Source organism: Colius striatus, chromosome 1, assembly GCF_028858725.1.
Source record: "Colius striatus isolate bColStr4 chromosome 1, bColStr4.1.hap1, whole genome shotgun sequence".
In the NCBI taxonomy this organism is placed as follows: Eukaryota; Metazoa; Chordata; class Aves; order Coliiformes; family Coliidae; genus Colius; species Colius striatus.
In genome coordinates, this window is record NC_084759.1 from 181477112 (window position 1) to 181495692 (window position 18581).

General features: G+C 37.9%; 1 protein-coding gene across 1 annotated transcript in view; it reads left to right on the forward strand.

Annotated features, from left to right (window-relative positions):
• CFTR (CF transmembrane conductance regulator) overlaps positions 1-18581 on the forward strand; it is an 89674-nt gene that overhangs the window by 45678 nt on the left and 25415 nt on the right. Inside the window, exons 13-21 of the mRNA XM_061988710.1 lie at positions 1202-1288; positions 2165-2897; positions 3998-4126; positions 6763-6800; positions 8588-8841; positions 9881-9960; positions 14536-14686; positions 15786-16013; positions 18039-18139. Of these exons, the coding sequence (XP_061844694.1) occupies positions 1202-1288; positions 2165-2897; positions 3998-4126; positions 6763-6800; positions 8588-8841; positions 9881-9960; positions 14536-14686; positions 15786-16013; positions 18039-18139 (1801 nt within the window). The remainder of the gene's footprint in view (positions 1-1201; positions 1289-2164; positions 2898-3997; positions 4127-6762; positions 6801-8587; positions 8842-9880; positions 9961-14535; positions 14687-15785; positions 16014-18038; positions 18140-18581) is intronic.

The window sequence follows — 18581 nt, forward strand, 5'->3', positions numbered from 1 at the left end:
CTCTGTGCGAAGTCATATGAAATGACTTCCCTGATGGAAGTGCCATCAACCAGCCAGCACGAGAAGCACATGGAGAGTTCCTGAGTCCATTTTTCTTACAGAGCACTGTCAGTGCCTGCAGCTACAACCAGGGAAAAGTCCAAGGGAAAGAAACAGTGGATGCCCTGGGTTTGAGCTAGCTCATGGGCATGTTGCACTACAGCCAGTCATGTATAGCTACTAAATCCAACATATAAATTATAGCAATAATTTGACTGCTACCATTAATCCATCAAAAAACATGCAAACTTTTTGCTGATGAAAGCACCAAGAACAGTATGAACTTTTTGTTGTTGTGCAGCCACTACATCATAATGTATGGTCAGTGAAATCCACCTTGACACAGAATTTTTCAACACATAATATACTATTATTGAGGGCTTTTTCTTCTGAAAGTTAAATAGTTTCACATTGTTTTACATAATGATTTTAAACTTCATTTTTAGAGTACTTTAAAAAGTACCCAAGTGCAGCTGTCCAAATTTTTTACCTAATTATACCCTGATTCATATCACATCATGACTTTCATACTCACAGAGAAAAGTGAGGGGCCTTTTGAAAGTTCTGTTGAAGTTGGTTTAAAACACCCCCTGTTAACCACAGGCCTAGGTATCAGTGAGCTATGTCCAGGTACATACAGCTTAAAGTCCTAATGCTACAAGTAGCTTTTCATATCCTGAACTTGAAATATTGTACAGTGCTATTTCAGGTAACGTTTGCAAGATCGTTGCTCACTAATACACTTGTCTTTGCTCACTAGTTATTTCAAAGTACTTTTAAAAGTGAATGCTGAGCCCTAAGTCTTCTCATGCACTTACTTACCTGTATGTAATATTCCCTGTGGCACCAGTAGACCAGTTACAGTAGATATTAAACTCCAATTTAAATGGTCATTGTACACTGATGAAGACTGTCAGATTGAGTCCATAAACAGACCTTTAGAGTAACCTGTGTAAAAGGCAGCTGTTTAGCTTCCTGTGCACAGAAATTAGTAGACAACTGCGTTAGCTTGTAATGCGGTCTGCAACAAGGAAAGGCTTTATTGAGAGATGTCTGCTAAGCACGTTTAATGTCAAACTCCAGCTCCATTCTTTTAAATATATATTCACATAAATGTATAAGACTTGTGAAAGTTAATGTTATTTCTGTTTTCTCTGTTCAGAGCAGTGTACAAAGACGCTGATTTGTATCTCCTGGATTCTCCTTTTGGACATTTAGATATTTTTACAGAAAAAGAGATATTTGAAAGGTACCATATATTTTGCTGGATTGTATTTAAGAATGCCACCAAGCAGCATGAAGCAAACTAAGAACAGAATTTTGGTAACAGCACAAAAATACTGAAAGGATCAAAAGTATACATTTTGGGTATTTTTGTGACTGAGTATTTTGTGGTAGCAGTAGGATAGCATACTGTGGTGGGAGCAAGACTCGGCCAGGTGTGAGCATTACTGCTCTCTCTTCCCTCTCAATGTATTGAGCCTGCTGTAATCTATTACTCCCAGAGAGCCTGCCTTTACATCTGGCATATCTGTGTACCAGAAAAGCTTTCACTCTAAAATACTTACCTACCTGCATTTTAAGTATAAATTTTTACCAAAAGCTTCATTTTCTCTGTTTATTTCTAATCACCAAAAGACCAGTTACCTGAAAGTGCTTCCTGACCAAGAAATTGTCAGCAGGTTGGCCAAAGACAAAGACTTCTGGCTTGTCCTGGTGATGTAGCTCAAAACAGTAAGGATACGCACTGCCGTTCATGAGCTTTTCAGTCATCACAAGCTTGAAGTTTTGAAATTGAGCTAATACTTTTAAGTTTGGCAGCAAAACATTTAAGTAACCCTAAGATAAAAAGGAATATTTCATTTTCATGTTGAGCTGTGCTTTTGGGATTGATCTCAAATGACTAGATTTTCCCACTTCTTTTTGATTCCTTCAATAAAGTGCTCACCTTTTAACACATCTCAGACTTGCCACCTCCTTTTTTTTAGTTTGAGGGAGCACCGAAGACAGCTTATACTGGGAAGGGGACAGGTGAAAGCAAATAGATTGAAAATGAAGGGGATAAAAGTGACATTTAATCATGAAGGAAAAAAAATCAATTTTTTAACACTTTCATCTTTTGCAGCTGTGTGTGCAAATTGATGGCGAATAAAACTAGGATCTTGGTTACTTCGAAACTGGAACATTTAAAGATTGCTGACAAAATATTAATTTTACATGAGGGGAGCTGCTACTTCTATGGAACATTTTCTGAACTTCAGGGTCAACGGCCAGACTTCAGCTCAGAGCTGATGGGATTTGATTCTTTTGATCAGTTCAGTGCAGAGAGAAGAAATTCAATTATAACTGAGACACTCCGGCGGTTTTCCTTTGAAGGAGAAGGCATGGGATCACGAAATGAAATAAAGAAGCAATCTATTAAACAGACATCGGATTTTAATGACAAAAGGAAGAACTCCATCATTATTAACCCCCTCAACGCAGGTAGGAAGTTCTCAGTAGTGCAGAAGAATGGGATGCAGGTCAATGGGATAGAAGATGGCCACCCCGACCCACCAGAAAGGAGGGTCTCACTGGTACCTGACTTGGAGCAGGTTGATGTAGGTCTGCTTCGCAGCAATGTGCTGACCACTGACTATGTGCTGCCAAGTCAGAGGAGGCAATCTGTGTTAAACCTGATGACGAGCACCACAGCGAACTATGGGCCTAACTTTTCCAAAAAAGGAAGCTCTACATTTCGGAAAATGTCTGTGGTGCCTCAGACAAACCTGTCCTCTGAGATCGATATCTACACCAGGCGCTTGTCTCGAGACAGTGTCCTGGACATAACTGATGAAATCAGTGAAGAGGATTTGAAGGTGTGTGTTGATTTACATTCATCTTGGATTTTGATATGGTGATAGTTTAGTTCAATATGCCCTTTATATATTTTTCCACTTAGGTCATTCCTAATGCAGTACTTCTCTGTGCAATATATGTGATTTTGTTTTAAACTCAAATATCATCTTGAAATGTATCTTGTCTGATTTTTTTTGGTAGCCTTTGAATGCTATCTGTGGAGAATTTCAATACCAAATTTTGATCTCCTGGATTTTAATCTACCTTTAAGATTAGTTACTCTAAAAAGAAATTTGAAATCATAACACGGAAAAAGAGTGTTTGAAAATATTTATGTAGAACTGATATTTGAAATATTAAGACTCATGTAAAAAATAACATACATTTGAAGTACTAGCACCATTTTTTAAACTGGAATTTGATCAAATTTAACAGTTTTGTCAGACTGTTTAGCTCTTATGTTCTGACACTGCTAATTAAAAGAGGAGTATGATGGATTTTACTCTGTCCTGGAAATGATGCAATTAAGGTTGAGTTTTATACCTAGAACTGGATGAAAATTCTTTTTTTCTAATAACTATCAACAGGTCATTATGAGCTACTTTCATTTTCAAAATCTGACAGCTGATCTTCATAGGATAGGAAAATTTTTTGAAGTAGTTTTCTCAGCGGAAAAAAGTCTACAAGAAATATTTAAACTCATAGTTTGATGAAGAACTACTCAATTTTTTGTTGTGCTTTATTGGTTTCAGTGAAAAAAAACCCAAACCTCAGAGTATTTACAAATTTCCTTATAACAGCACAATAGTGATAATCTCCATTGAAACGAATTAACTACTGATTAACCTTTTCTGAGCTTCTAGGAGTGCTGGACAAATCTCAATTGTTTCTTTCAGTGTTGTCTGAAAAAATTGTGTCATCTCTAAAATGCGTTTTATATCAAAGATGGCTCAACCAGTCAGTACGTTCTTCATTAGCCATTATCAGCCAGTTATTTGAATACTGCAGTTCAGTTATTGGGAGTGAGTTAGCAGAAAGAAAGACAGCCTTCTTGTGTCAGAAATTCTTATAAATAGATATTGATATCATTCTTACTGTGGTCTTATCAATTCTTTGACAGGAATGCTTCACTGATGATGCTGAAAGCATGGGTACTGTTACCACATGGAATACCTATTTCAGATATGTTACCATCCACAAAACTTTGATTTTTGTTCTAATTTTTTGCGTGATTGTCTTTTTACTTGAGGTAAGAAAATCTGTGCTTGATGTCCTATTACTAGAAATTTAGTTTATCAAACTGTGTTCTTTGTGATAAAAGGGTAAAAGGATAAAGCACCTAGATATTCACTCCTGTATGTATTGCTTACTGGCAACTGCTGTTAAATGATATTGCACTGATTTTTCTACTGTTCAGATGAGCATTTCTCACCAAAGATAGTGATCAGTGCATGGCAGCAGAAGACTCACCTGCTCAAATTATCTGTTATTCTCTGCCACATGGTACCCTAAATAAGAATTGTAGCCCTATTGCAGGTCTCTTGTTCACAGGTGAATAATCTTCCATTTTCCTTTAGAAGGTATCTTTGCAGAGCCTTGGGGGTTAACAGTGGTAATTACAAGAGTTTTTTTAAATTTTGGTGAGCACATGCATGAAGTCTGGAGCATTGCTTTCAAAACGAGTTAGTAGCTTTGCTTTTAGTGAAAGAGGACTGGTGAATGAGTCAGAGAGATGAATGCCTGTGATGGCATTTAAAGATTGGATGGGATGTTCCACCAAGTATGGTGGAAAACACTGTCAGAAAAAGTGCTGAAGAACATATTCTTGATCACTCAAGTCTGACTATTTTACTTATAACAGAAATTGTCGACTTTTTGTATTGGCTCTCAATTTAGAAAAGCATTTTAGCATATATTCAGAATTTCATAGTGTCCTTTGCAATTAATATCATAAATCAAGTGTATTTTTGAGGGAAGGAACAGATTTCAGAGTGAAGAATGGCAGATTAATGAGACTGCATTCATATGTCAACTTATAAAATATGGTACCTATTTCTCTTGGCATTTTTCAGCATGACTTGAAAGAAGAGTTCATTTGGAACGTAGGACTAGTTTCTGGATGATTGTGTCAGTGAAAGATTTTTAGTTGTTCTGTGGCAACATTCAAACTTCTAGTGTCATCAAACCTGGAGAAGGATATGATTGACGGGATCGTGAATTTACACTAATGTAATAATGTAGACTATTTGAGTTTGTTCTTTTAGACCAGGAATAAAGCCTAGACCTTAGATATAGTTTGAGATCCCAACTTTTAAAAACACCTCCAGAAGCACGACAGGGTTTAGATGCACAGCTGTTCTTATTGTGTAAGAACATTCATATTGTATTTGTATTGTATTTTCATGTTGCTGGAAAATGTCTGTATAAACCACAGATGTATAAATGTCTGTATAAACAACAGCAAAGCTGAAGCTGAGTTGTAAGGGAGAAGGATATTTAAAGTTTGAAATATATCAGACTTATCCCCATAAATTCGGTGTCTATTTCTAGTCTGGATTACAAATTTTTGCTTTTAAATTACCATAAAACCTTTTAAAATACTTCAAAAATCTCATCTTCTAACTGAAGAACAAATCTTAGGAGAAAGAATATATCTATCTCAGTTAAACTTTCAAGTGTAAGTAAATTTCCATTGCTTAAGTAAAAGCCTATTGGTAAATCAACAGTCTGGAAGATATTCAGACATATCTCAGACTGTATGACCTTTAGCAACCTCTGCATGAAATGAAATATCATGCCAAGTGGTTATGTGACCTGTGCTAACATGGCCTTAGCCATTGAGGAGAGGCTAGTGATGAACTGAGAGAATGGTGACAAGTAAATTGAAAATGGGGTTTTAACACCCTTCAAAGCTGGATGATACTACTGTGGAAATGCTAGATCAGATCTATTAGATCTATAGATCTATTTTAGATTTAGAATGGAATGGTTTGTACTGTAGATTCCACATAGATCACCATAAATACATTCTTCCTAAGTTTGCAGGGGTGGGATGTGTGTGTGGAACTTCCTGAAGTGGCTCAAAACTGCGTTTCCTAGATGTAATACCCAGAGACTGGGGTTGCTGAACTGGACAAAGGGCAGTTACAAATGGACACATACTGAAAGGCTTTGTGTAGTTATTCTTGTGACAATATTGTCTACATTGTCTTCACAGCTGAAAAAACTCCTCTGTTGTAAGGAGTCAAAATGAGAACAGAATTCTTTTGGGAGATGTAAAAAGATTATTATGAAAGAAGCCTGATCCTTAGAAATGCTTAAATTCAGGGCATCATGGTCAATCTTGAGTTATTTGGGAACATGACTTAGTGGTGGATGTGACAGTGCTAGGTTAATGTTAGCACGTGATCTTAAAGGTCTTTTCCAACCTAAACAGTTTATGATTTACTGTAAGACAATGTAACAATGCAAAAAACCCAATATTAAAGGTTGGACATTCATATTTGAATAGCTGCTTTTGAAGATACTGATAAATACTAAACCTGAAAACTTAAAACATGTTAAAGCATACAGTGAATGTTCCTTGTCATTAGGATGCATTAGCAAGCCTTTGTTAACAGTATGGTAAAAAACAATACAAGAATATCTAGGCACTTGAAAGCCTGATTGTGATACAAGTCTAAATGTAGCCTTCCTGGTGGGATGCACTAAATGATTTCTGTGGAAAGAGTAGCAGATATGACAAGCTTTTTGCTTCAGGGAAGTTTGACTTCCATTTATAATGCTCTCTCTAAAAACAACTATAAAGTCAGTGAAAGAAGATAAGTAAGAAGAAGTACATAATGTGACAAGACAAAAATTTGACTCTGTTTTCTCTGTCCACAGGTAGCTATCTCTCTTGTTGGGTTATGGTTTCTTCAAAAGTAAGTAATGGAGATCACTTATTGAGAAACTGGGATGTCCTTTAGATTAATTTTTTGGTAGAAATAATTTATAAAATCTTCCAGAATCCTGTATGCATGGGTATACACTAGCTTATATTCAATAAAATAGTTTCTAGATAGACGATACAAATACCTTGTGTAGGTGGAATGTTAAAGAAGCTGGTGCTTCTTTAATTGCTAACAATCAAATGGTTTGTGCTTTGTTATTGAGCACATAACAATGCACGCAAGACTTTTTCTGGGTCAGCTTACTCTAGAGATGCACAGATTTGATTATCCTGAATGCTCTGTGGTTCACTGCTGTCTTTCAGAGGTTCCAGGTGAGACATTTGCTTTGGAACATTTTAAAGGAGTGGTTTCTGTAAGATCCCATTTGTACAATTTGCTCTGCTATGAAACATTCACAGAAGTTACAGGGTCAGGCAGATGAAGGTTGAAACATACTGAGCAGTGGTATGGCTTTTCCTGGGTTAATGCTTTTGATCCCTCTTTTTGTCCTGCAGCGCTAAGTCTGCATGTCTGAGTATAGAAAGCATATGGTGACTTAGGTCTGATCTGGAGGGGGAGGGATTTATGTTGATGTCCCCTTACAATAGGTCACTAAAGCCTTTTATTTTTGTAGTATACCTAAATCATTTTACTTCCATGATCGTTCACTTTTCTCAACACTTAAACTAAGGTTTTTTGGTGGTTAAAAGAAGCAGATGTCTTTTCTTTGCCTCGGCAAGTTCTGTCAGTGATTAAACAGGCAGCAGATCTGCAAGAGACTACCACAGCAGTACACTTTCACAGTAGTTTTGAGAAAACTGTTGGAGGGTTCGTAGTTATATACAAATGGCTTAATTTGTCTTGGTAAAGACCTTTAATGATACAATTGTAACTACTTTCAGAAATTACTACAAATGCCGATAGGCGCCTGAATCACCAAAGGTATCTGAGGAAGTGGATGAGCCGTTTATTGCCTTGACCCCTGAACACTCACAGAGTAACTTTGCCATAAGGGAATATGTGGCAGTTAGTTAATAATTTATATTTTATAGATACAGAACAACATTTTTTTAATTACTGGAAATATATATAACTAACCACTAATGTAGGTTTAAACCCAATGAACACTATTGTTGTGGTTTAACCCCAGCTGCCAATGAAGCACCACACAGCTTCACAGCCCTCACAGTGGGCTGGGGGAAAGAATCAGTGGGTCAAAGTGAGAAAACTTGTGGGTTGATATACAGACAGGTATACAAGCAGAACAAAACAAGGGATTCTTGCAGAACAAAACAAGGGATTAATTCCCCACTTTCCACGGGCAGGCAGGGTTAAGCCATCTCCAGGAAAGCAGGGCTCCATCACACCTAACAGCTACTTGAGAATCACTCTGAATGTGCTTCCCTTCCTTCTTTATACCTCAGCTTTATATACTGAGCATTATGTCACTTAGTGTGGAATATCCCTTGACAGGGTGAGCTGTCCTGCCTGTGTCTCCTCCCAATGTCTTGTGCACTCCCATCCCACTCACTGGCGGGTAGCGTGAGATGCAGAAAAGGCCTTGACGCTGTGCAAGCACAAATAACAAAATATCATAACATCCTGGTGTTACCAACACTTTTTCAGCACAAATCCAAAACACAGTCCAGAACCAGCTGCTGTGAAGAAAATTTACTCTGTCCCAGCCGAAACCAGCACAACTATTAATTTGGTAGAGAAAATACATTTTTTAAATGCAGTTTCTAGTAATACGTTTATTTTTAATTCCCATCACACAGGACAGCTTTGAGGGCAAATGGAACTCAATCAGAAAACAGTACCTCTAACAAACCTGCTGTGATTGTCACTGACACAAGTGCCTACTACATCATTTATATCTACGTGGGAGTGGCAGACACCCTGCTTGCAATGGGAATCTTCAGAGGTTTGCCCCTTGTGCATACGCTTATAACAGTCTCTAAAATTCTTCATCAAAAAATGGTGCATGCAGTTCTTCATGCACCAATGTCAACGTTCAACTCTTTGAAAGCAGGTAACTGAGAAGAGAACTGATTGACTCATGTACGGGTTTCATTTCAATTGAACAGTTTTCATTCTGTTAAAGGATACTGTTGCATTCCATTTACATTTTCAGTCAAGCTGAATGTTAAAAGATTACCACATAAAGTAATTTGTAGATCTTTTAATGAACCTTGATAGCACTTGAAGCATGGCATATTTTAGTTGTCAGTTCTGATTCTGAAACATCACCTTGTGAGATGGAGAAAATTAAATGTTAACTGTTTGAGGAACTAAAAGTAGAATAACTTCTAATGAATAGACTTTGTCTAAAACTACAATAGAAAAGATACAGGCAGCTATGTGGTGAGTGACAAGGAGTCAGGTGTGGATGATAAATAGTGCTTTATTTCATGAGCAGTCCTACTAAAATGACATAAAACATCAGTATGTGAATTCATATTTGGCTCTGGAGTTGATACAGAGTTCATTATATAACTAGTACAACAAGTTTCATCTCCTGTTCTACGTGAAATACCTATCTCATACCCTTCTTACTGGTACATACCAGATTACAGGAGGCACTGGCAAATGACAACAAAACATAGGGTTTCTCCTTCTGTTGTTAGCTGGTGATTAATACAGTAATTCTACTTAGAAGATAAGAAACTGATGTACAAACTCATACAAATGCTGACGTGCAAATTATTTGTGTATTGGCAGAGCCTGCTGCATAAGGAATACAGACCTTACTCTTTGTGCCTCTGTTTCTGTCCTGTTTAATTATGTTTCTTTTTTTAAAATTATTATTCTATTTTCCTGTTTGGAGTTTTTTCCTGAGATTCCAAGAGCTGAAACAGAAGTTATGGAGCCTAATTCCTCCATAGGAAAAGAAACTGTAGCTCCATCAAACTGCCATGGAATTACTTTTACTAGAAAAAAAAAATCTTGTACTTTAATATTTGGTATTCTGCAAAAGTCATACTTTTTGTTAAAGTAATAAATGTAAGATTTTTGGGATGTTAAAATATTTTCCTTTTTTTTCTTTTTCTTTTTTTTTCCTTAATCCATAGGTGGTATACTTAACAGATTCTCAAAAGATACAGCAGTACTGGATGACTTACTTCCACTTACAGTATTTGACTTCATTCAGGTTTGTAGAAAAATTCTAAGTTCAAAGTTCCAAATTTTTCTGTCTTATAGTCCTGTAAGGTTTCAGTCATACATCACGTGAAAGAAATCATGTTGCTAAAAGGAAATAACTGGAATTAAATCCCTCTTCCCTTTTTTCCATCTGTTTGCCTAGCTGCCTATCTTGTAAGCCAACTTCATTGCTGTTTTTGAGTACTAGCCTATAGGTTTACCTTCACTGTTCATGCAAACCACTTGTAGTAGACAGACTCAGAAGCAGTTTTGCCTTGCTGACCCCTACAGTACCATATTCCTGCTGCTGCCCACATTCAACTTCAAAGATGTAAAGGGTATTCCTTAGTTTCTTTCAGTTATCTTGGCTCAAGATTAATTTCTTTTCATGCTCTCCTTTGGCTGAATTCAGTCATTTTTCATGGCTTTACCTCCTTACCCTCTTCTGTTCCCAGTTTGTTAACATCATCCTTTATTTATTTCTCCTTTTTGAAAATACTTTGGGGTTTTCTATTCTTTTCTCTTCTGCCTGCCTCTTTGGGCAGTTTAGCCCATCATGATGTGCTTTCAGCTCTTAGTTGGGCAGTCCTGCTCTTTTTTGTTTATTTATTTTTCTAATCTTTTGTGGCTTCCCCTGAGTCTCTGAGATTTAAGCTGAGTCTGTCAGGCACTGGATAACTGCTTATGATTGGAAAAAAAAGCTTTAGATGATTCCATGACTCTACTTCATGGAAGAATTCTACATCTGTAAAAGTTGTAGAATTGGAAACTATTTATGTTTTTTTGATGGAAAGGCTTATGTTTCCAGCATAGCTCCTGGGAAACTCCATGCACTGTGAAATCTTGAGTTTTGAATGACCTTCCAACTCATCAACACTGAAGAGAACACTGAAGAAATACATAGATAGAGGCAAATCCAGTGTTTCTCAAGGAGGATGCCTTTATTTGCTCCCCATTGTGCCTATTCTGAGATTTTCTGTCTCTGTGTGGATCCCAGCACCCCTCATTTGTGTCCCACCACTAATTCTGCAATGCCAACTTTTCCTCAGATATACCTGGTTCCCAGGACATAGGAAAAACAAGAGCAAATCTTCCCTGGCCCTCCTGTTCTCTCTACTTTTATTTGTGAGAAATAGATTCAGACTTCTTTGGCAGCTTCAGGCTTGCATGACTCTGCTAACGAACAAAATCAGATTCCTCTGAAAGATACAGAAAAGTTATACATATGACTTTCTCCTTCTCTGCTGATTATCACAAAGTCACAGAATGTGGAAGGGACCTCTGGACCTAGAATCTGAAACCTCCCCAACCCCTCTGCTCAAAGCAGGTCCAGCTAGAGCAGGTTGCTTATAGCCATTTTGGATATCTCCAAGGTTGGAGACTCCACTAGTTCTCTGAGTAACCTGTTCCAGTGTTTGATCATTCCTAAAATAAAAATTATTTTTCTTACGTTTAAATGGAATTTTGTGCATTTCAGCTTGTGCTCATTGCTTATCTTCCCACTGGCTTCCTTTGAGATGAATGTAGCTCAGGCTTACTTGCTTCACACCAAATATCAGATGCCATTTACATAAATACAATATAATTAAAACAAAAAATATTTACATATATATATAAATCTATAATTTATTTAAAAATAAAGAAATGCCATCAAATACTTATACAAAGTGGTAAGAGCCCCCTAAGCCTTTTTTAAAGGCTAAACAATCCCAACTCTGTCAGCCTGTCCTTGTATGTGAGATGTTACAGTCATCTTCAGGATCTTTCACTGGACTCACTCCAGTATGTCTGTATCTCTCTTGTATTGGAGAGCCCACTTCAGATATAGTCTTACTGGTGCAGACAGGAGGGGAAGGACCACCTTCCTTGGTCTGACAATGCTGCTACCACTGGCCTCCCTTGCTGCAGGGGAGTGTTGCTGCCTCATGGTCTACCAGCACCACCCAAGGCCCTCTCTGCAAAGCTGCTTTCCAGTTGTTCAGCCTCCATTCTCTACTGGTGCATGTGGTTTTCCTTTCCCAGGTGCAGAAATCTATAGAGACGGTTAGCTTCTAAATGTACTGGGATGCCTAAATCTGGGTCTGGTGGAGTTGGAGACTGGGTCTCTGCCAGCCTTCGGTTTAGGCTATTTAACTTTGCATAAGTTCATCCTTCTGACTTCTGTGCTCTTCCCAACAGTTTGATACAAAATTTGAGAGGTGTTTCTTACTGCCTCTTCTATGAGAATAAGCTGGTAGATGATTCTGACTAACTCTTTTCTGTTGCAGCTCTGGATGTCATGACAGTTTTTCTTAGGACTTCTATGGGAATTAAGCATATCAAGGGGCCTTCCTTTTAAAGAAGCATGGCTTCTCATCTAGCGTGAACGTGAGTTTAGGATGGAAGAGGCCAGGGTTACTTTCCAGTCACTGGGATACACCCAGTTGCCCATAAAAAGCAATGATATTAACTTTTACAGGGGTGACAAGAGATGGCATCTCTGTGTGTTCTCTGACAGCCATCTGACCTACTTCCATATGCCTTGGGTGTGAACTGTAGCCAGCTAGTAACTGCAAAAGCATTACCATTGCTTTTCACATCTATCTTGGTCTTCTGAGTGCTTGCAGTGAGGTCCTTATTTCTTGCAGATCCTTCATGTGAGATGTGTATAGTGTGGTCGCAGTCAGCTCATTGGACATTTCAAACCTGTGGTCATGACTGGTTTTCTCTAAATGATAAACCCCCATTGGCTAACCAGCTTCGCTGCTGCAGTGATCACCACCCTGCACCATTGTTGAATTGCTGTCTCTACCAGCAGCTGCATTTCCCAGACTGGTAATGACACAGAGGGAGCACTAGAACACGTCTCCCCATCTGGCCTCAAGATCAGCACCTGAGACCCCTTCTCTGTGACTATTGGCTCTGTGGCTCTTAACTGGGCTGCAGGAGCCTTCTGCTGCCATTCCCCAACCATATGCTAATGTAGCTGGCTGTGTGTTGACTTCTACGACTGCCTTTTGAGAGAAGCTCTTATCTCCTCTTTCACTTTGCATTGATTTTTTTTTCTGGAATTTATGAGATAACAAAAGTTTTCATACCAAACTTTTTAGTGAAGTAGCAGTGGAACCAGCAGCGAGAACAACATGGCATCATGGTGGCCTTTGCAAAATTTGAGTGAATAATGGAAATTGAAATGGTCGTGGTCTGACTGTGTAATCTCAAGTAGTGTGAGAGCTGTATAACTTGATTCAATATCAGTTGAACAGCTCATTTGCTTCTTAACAATTAGAGATACAAGAGGTACTAAATTCTGCTGTTTGAAACAATGTGTAAACACAAATCCCTTCTTGAGTTGCTACAGACCAGTGTTATCCAGCCTGCACAAGGATAACCCATGCATGTCATTCTTTTAAGAGAAATGAGGAAAACATTTCAGTTGTTACAGTACTTTTTTTTCCATAAACTTTGATGCTGATGTTACACTAATCAGATTTCTGATGAAAATAAAGGGGCACGCTTACCCGTTCATGAAAGACCTCCGTCTTGGAATACTAGGAATTTAAATCCTTCTTTGAATTTATGTGGATATGGTAGCAAAAGCACCCCCTGCACGTTTCTGCCTAATGTGAAATTTGTATTACTTTCCATTTCTTTGCTGACTGGTCACTTGCAGCAATGTTTCAGTGTTCATTGTGTTGCCCAAATTGTCTGTTTGCAGTTGCTTTAGGCTGGAAAGTTTGCAGTTTGGAGTAGCGGTTTAGTGTGAAAGATAGCACCTTGATACAAAGCTTTGCTGTTCTGTGTACAGTGATATACTTGATTTGCATTAGATTTAAGTATGAGGTGAAAACAGTCTGAGTGCTTCAAGAACCAAGATCAAGGCCTGATTTAGCTAAATCTGTCTGGAGCTACTGAGGATGGGGTCCTATGAGAACGGTTGTAGTCTCTGTTGGGTTAAATAGATTAACTCTGGATGAATTTGTTCATTTTGGGTTGTCACTTTGAAACACCTTTTTCTTTTCTCATGAAACTGCTATTTTTTTCATACCACAAGTTCTCCTGTGACCGATTTCCTCTCTTCTGATCAGGACAAGTAGTAGTGCTAGTTACATATGTGGATGACAGTCCCTTGACCCTCAGAAAAACCTGCTTGGCCCAGACCCTGCAGAACAGCGGCACTCAGCTACTGACAGTCTGGCACACAAAGACCAAGCAAGGCAGGGACAGCACTGGAAGGTTTGGGAGGTGGCTGCAGATATTGCAAGTGTTCTTAAAATTCTAACTGGAGAGTGAGTGCCTGACTGCCATTGTTTTTGTGTGGCTTCATATTTAGAAACCTGCAGTCCTAGTTGTACTACATACAGACAACACTTTTTCCATCTATTAGAAAAGATGGCAGCTTATTCTAACAGATTATGGATCTCATCTCAGTTATCCATGATCTTTTCATGGAGGTTTATTCTCAGCTGCAAATCCTACTTAGGTTAGCACTTAATGTTTGTTGAAAAAAAGCCACCATTGCCATGGGAAGGAGATTCATCACCCATCTTTAGTCTATAAAATGACAAGTTTACTGTATCAATAGTATTTTTCTTTCATTCTACAGTTAATACTCATTGTGATTGGCGCTATAACAGTAGTCTCAATATTACAACCCTACATCTTCCTGGCATCAGTGCCTGTGATAGCAGCCTTTATTATGTTAAGGGCATACTTCCTCCAGACTTCTCAGCAGCTGAAACAACTGGAATCTGAAGGTAGGAGCAGCAAAATTGGTAGACTTCTAAATCCACAACAAATCAATTGAGAGTGATTCACCATTTCGCCTCTTCTTTTCCTTTTCTCTTGCAAGATGACATTGTCTCTGGGAGCAGAGCACATACCCTCAAAGCCAATGCTGTTACTGATCCAGCCAAGACTGAGTGCTCTGCTGCCAAAGAGCAATGGAGAATATATTTTTAAAGCTGGGCTTTATCATCACTGCAGCTGAAAACAAAGTCCTGACATAGAGTTTTCTCGAGAGTAAATGTAACTTGAAAAATTGCGGTCAGGCTCAGTATTTGCCCTGTGAGTTTGTTTCTTTATAAGAAAAATTTAGAATGGATTTGTCTTGGTTGCCAAGAATTCTTATTTCTGAATAAGTTTTGAAATACATTTTCTCCCTTTCCCCCCATTAAGGGGCTGACATGTTCCCAGTAAAGTGGAAAACCTCATTCTCAAGTGTGGGTTAGCAGATCAGGTACTGTGGCCTGCCTTTACAGCAAACTGGCAGATCCTCGGCAAATCAGTCCTGAATCTTAAACACTGATTATCACCTTCCCTTTTACTAAAGTGTAATTCTGGAGTTTCTCAGATTTAACTCTAAATTTCTTTGATCTTCACAGGGATCAGCATTGGCTCACCACTTTTTTTTTATGTAATGCATGACCTACTTAAAATTACCATGTCAGTATAAATGAATGCAGAGTGTTAAAGTACTCTTTTGGTGCTAAAAAAACCTCCACCTGATGGAGTTATCCGAATTGCAGGACTTCATTTTGGCTGGGGAGGAGCCACCTTTCTCTTGTGGCATCTTTTACAGCAGGCCGGGAGCCTTCCAAAGTAGTATGCTAACTATGAAGAATTAATGTAAATCCTTCCCAGCACTACACTGAATTGAATTTCAACTCATTCCTGTAAAGACTGTTGTATATCCTATGATGGGATTACTTCAGTCATGTACTCTAACAACATATGTAAATTAAATCCTGACAATAGTTACACTGCTATGAGTTAGAGCCTAGGGCTGTTTTTTCATTCTATCAAAAGTGTTTGCTTATGAGTGTTTACGATGTTTCTAATTTAAACACTTTGCAGCTCGGAGTCCAATATTCACCCATCTTGTTACAAGCTTAAAAGGGCTGTGGACGCTGAGAGCTTTTGGGCGGCAGCCATATTTTGAGACCTTATTTCACAAGGCCCTGAACCTACACACGGCAAACTGGTTTCTCTACCTGTCAACACTGCGCTGGTTCCAGCTGAGAATAGAAATGATTTTTGTTGTCTTTTTTGTTGCTGTGGCATTCATCTCTATCATAACTACAGGTACAGTAACTTAACTGGAGTACTGAAGTGGAAGCCTTCTGCTTCTGTTTAACAGCTCAGCTTTAGGAACTTCTGAGGGAAACAAACTGTTGCAAAGTCTCGCATGCATTGGCATCGCTGATTTATGTATGTCACAACAGTAAACACAATTTATTTAAAATAGAAATTACACCGTTATTATCCGCAATCTGAAGTTCTAGAGGACTCATTAAAGGGATTAATCTGAAAATAATATCTGAAGGCACAGAACTTTCTCTGTCTTGTTTGTAATTACTGTAAAAGTGATCTTGTGTGTTTTAAACCACACTGATGTAACCACGTCAGTGTACTGAAAAGCTTGGATGTTGATTATAATCTAGGTGGACCTGCTTCTGCAGGGGAATTGGACTAGATGATCTCTAAAGGTCCCTTCCAACCCCTACTGTTCTATGATTCTATGATATTCTGTATAGGTCAACATTTTTCAGTAAATAGAAGTGAACGTTCCTCCCATTTGCAAACGGCTAAGACTTGCAAAGTTTTAGTGATCTTTTAAAGTCACACCAACAGCAGAAACAATCATCAAGTTCTCTCCCAACCCACTGAGCCATTTTCCAATGTCAAGTTTTGCAACTTTCCATCAAAAATCCCTTAAAAATGGCACTCCGCTCCTAGTAAACCCAGAACATGAATGAGAATCACTCTACACCTTTCTGTATTATTGTCTTTGAAATGCTGACCATGGTTGGCAGGGCACAGCCAGTCTCCAGCACTCAGAGAATGGGATAAGGTCTCCAAAAGATAACTTCAAATACGATTTTTAATTCAGTGCAATTTTGTTGTGTATGTCCTTTGATTTCCATTCTCAGGCATTATTGTCCCAAGTTTTACAGTGAACTTTGTGTGCAGCATCTGGATGCAGTTTCCATGATGTAGTTGCTGATATAACAAGAATTTGCTGATTTTGTTAAGGAGGTTTTTGGTTCTAAAAATATCCAGATTTCATTTGATCATACTTCACTGTCAAAAAGGAGTTATATGAAAGTGTACATTTTATCAAATGTGGTATTGTGTATGATATGTATCCTCTGTTTCTTGTATAGGAAGCTGTCCTGATTCTTAGGAAAAAAGAGAACTATCCAACCACACAAGTACTTCTGTATGACAATATGCACCTACAGTACTTTTATTGCAAAGGAGACTTTTAGTCCTCCTAAGATTCATAGGGAAACAATAACTCCTGTTGCCCTTTGCTTTTCTTGCTTTGTGCACTTAGTAGTTTAGTAAACTTTACTGTTACAGGTAATAGGTCCTTGGAAAAATTCTGAATTTCTTTTCTTAATCTACCAGCTTTCAGAAGGAAGAAAAAGTATTTTACTTTTGTTTACTTTATAATTACTCTGATAGCGAGAAGTCTATAAGCAAGAGAAAGTTTGATGAAGAAAGCCATATAAGAAATGAAGAAATCATGGAAAGGCATTTGACTTAAATTTTCAATTCTATTTAGCACATAGTGAGATTAAAGGTCAACAGTGGGGTAGTTTAAATGCTTATATTGTATTGTGTGAGCTCATAAAGGAACATCTCATACTTATTACAGCAGATAAAGCAAGATAATTTATATCTGCAGCATTGTGGATAGTAAGGAGAATGTGTCCTCTATTTGCTCAAGAAATTAAAATAGGGCAACTATTTTGAATTTTAAAGTTATTAGCTGTGGTGTTTTTGTTAGATAAGAGTCATTTCACAGATTCATATGTGTTGGAAAAAGGAAATAGAAATGAAGATTGCAGAGGTCTGATTCCATTTACAGATGAAGTACTGAGATTTAATTTTTTCTTCTGCCAAAGCAACGTCAGAATTTCTGGTGAATTGAGTGGCAAAGCCAGGTGCTTAACTGATGATTGAGGTCTCAGTCCTTTATGTAATTAACCAGTCTGTGTTTTTATGAAATAAGAGGAGAGAATATGAACATGCTGATCTAATTTCTAATTTCTATGCGCCTTTTTATTTGCATATAAATTGAATGTGTTTTTCTCTCTGCAGGTGATGGTCCAGGTAGAGTTGGCATTATTCTTACTTTAGCTATGAACATCATGGGAACCTTGCAGTGGGCAGTAAACTCAAGCATAGATGTGGATAGTTTGGTAAGCATAAAATGAACTATGCTGTGATTTCTCTTGAGGAATTGCCTCATTTTGTTGTTCATGGGTGTTCAGTGAGTTATTTTCAGAGTTGATTATTGAGCAAGTGTGTCATAAAAGTTCCCCTCATACCTTTCATATCAACCTACCATCTTTGGCACAGCACAAACTGAGTTTTTCTATGATCAAAAATTTTCTTGGACTAGAGTGGGCAACAGGAAAGAATTGCATTTGAGGATTCAGATTGCAGATTTAGCAGTGATGGGAAAACTTCATAAAGACTTCGAGTTGTATTGTTATGATTATACATATATGATTATGATATAATCATAACAATCCATGTTATGATTAAGGCCTTACTTACCAAGGCCTTACCAAGGCCAACTTAAGGGCTTTGCACAGCAAAATGATGGATGCTTTTGAACTCTTTAGACCTAAAACCAAT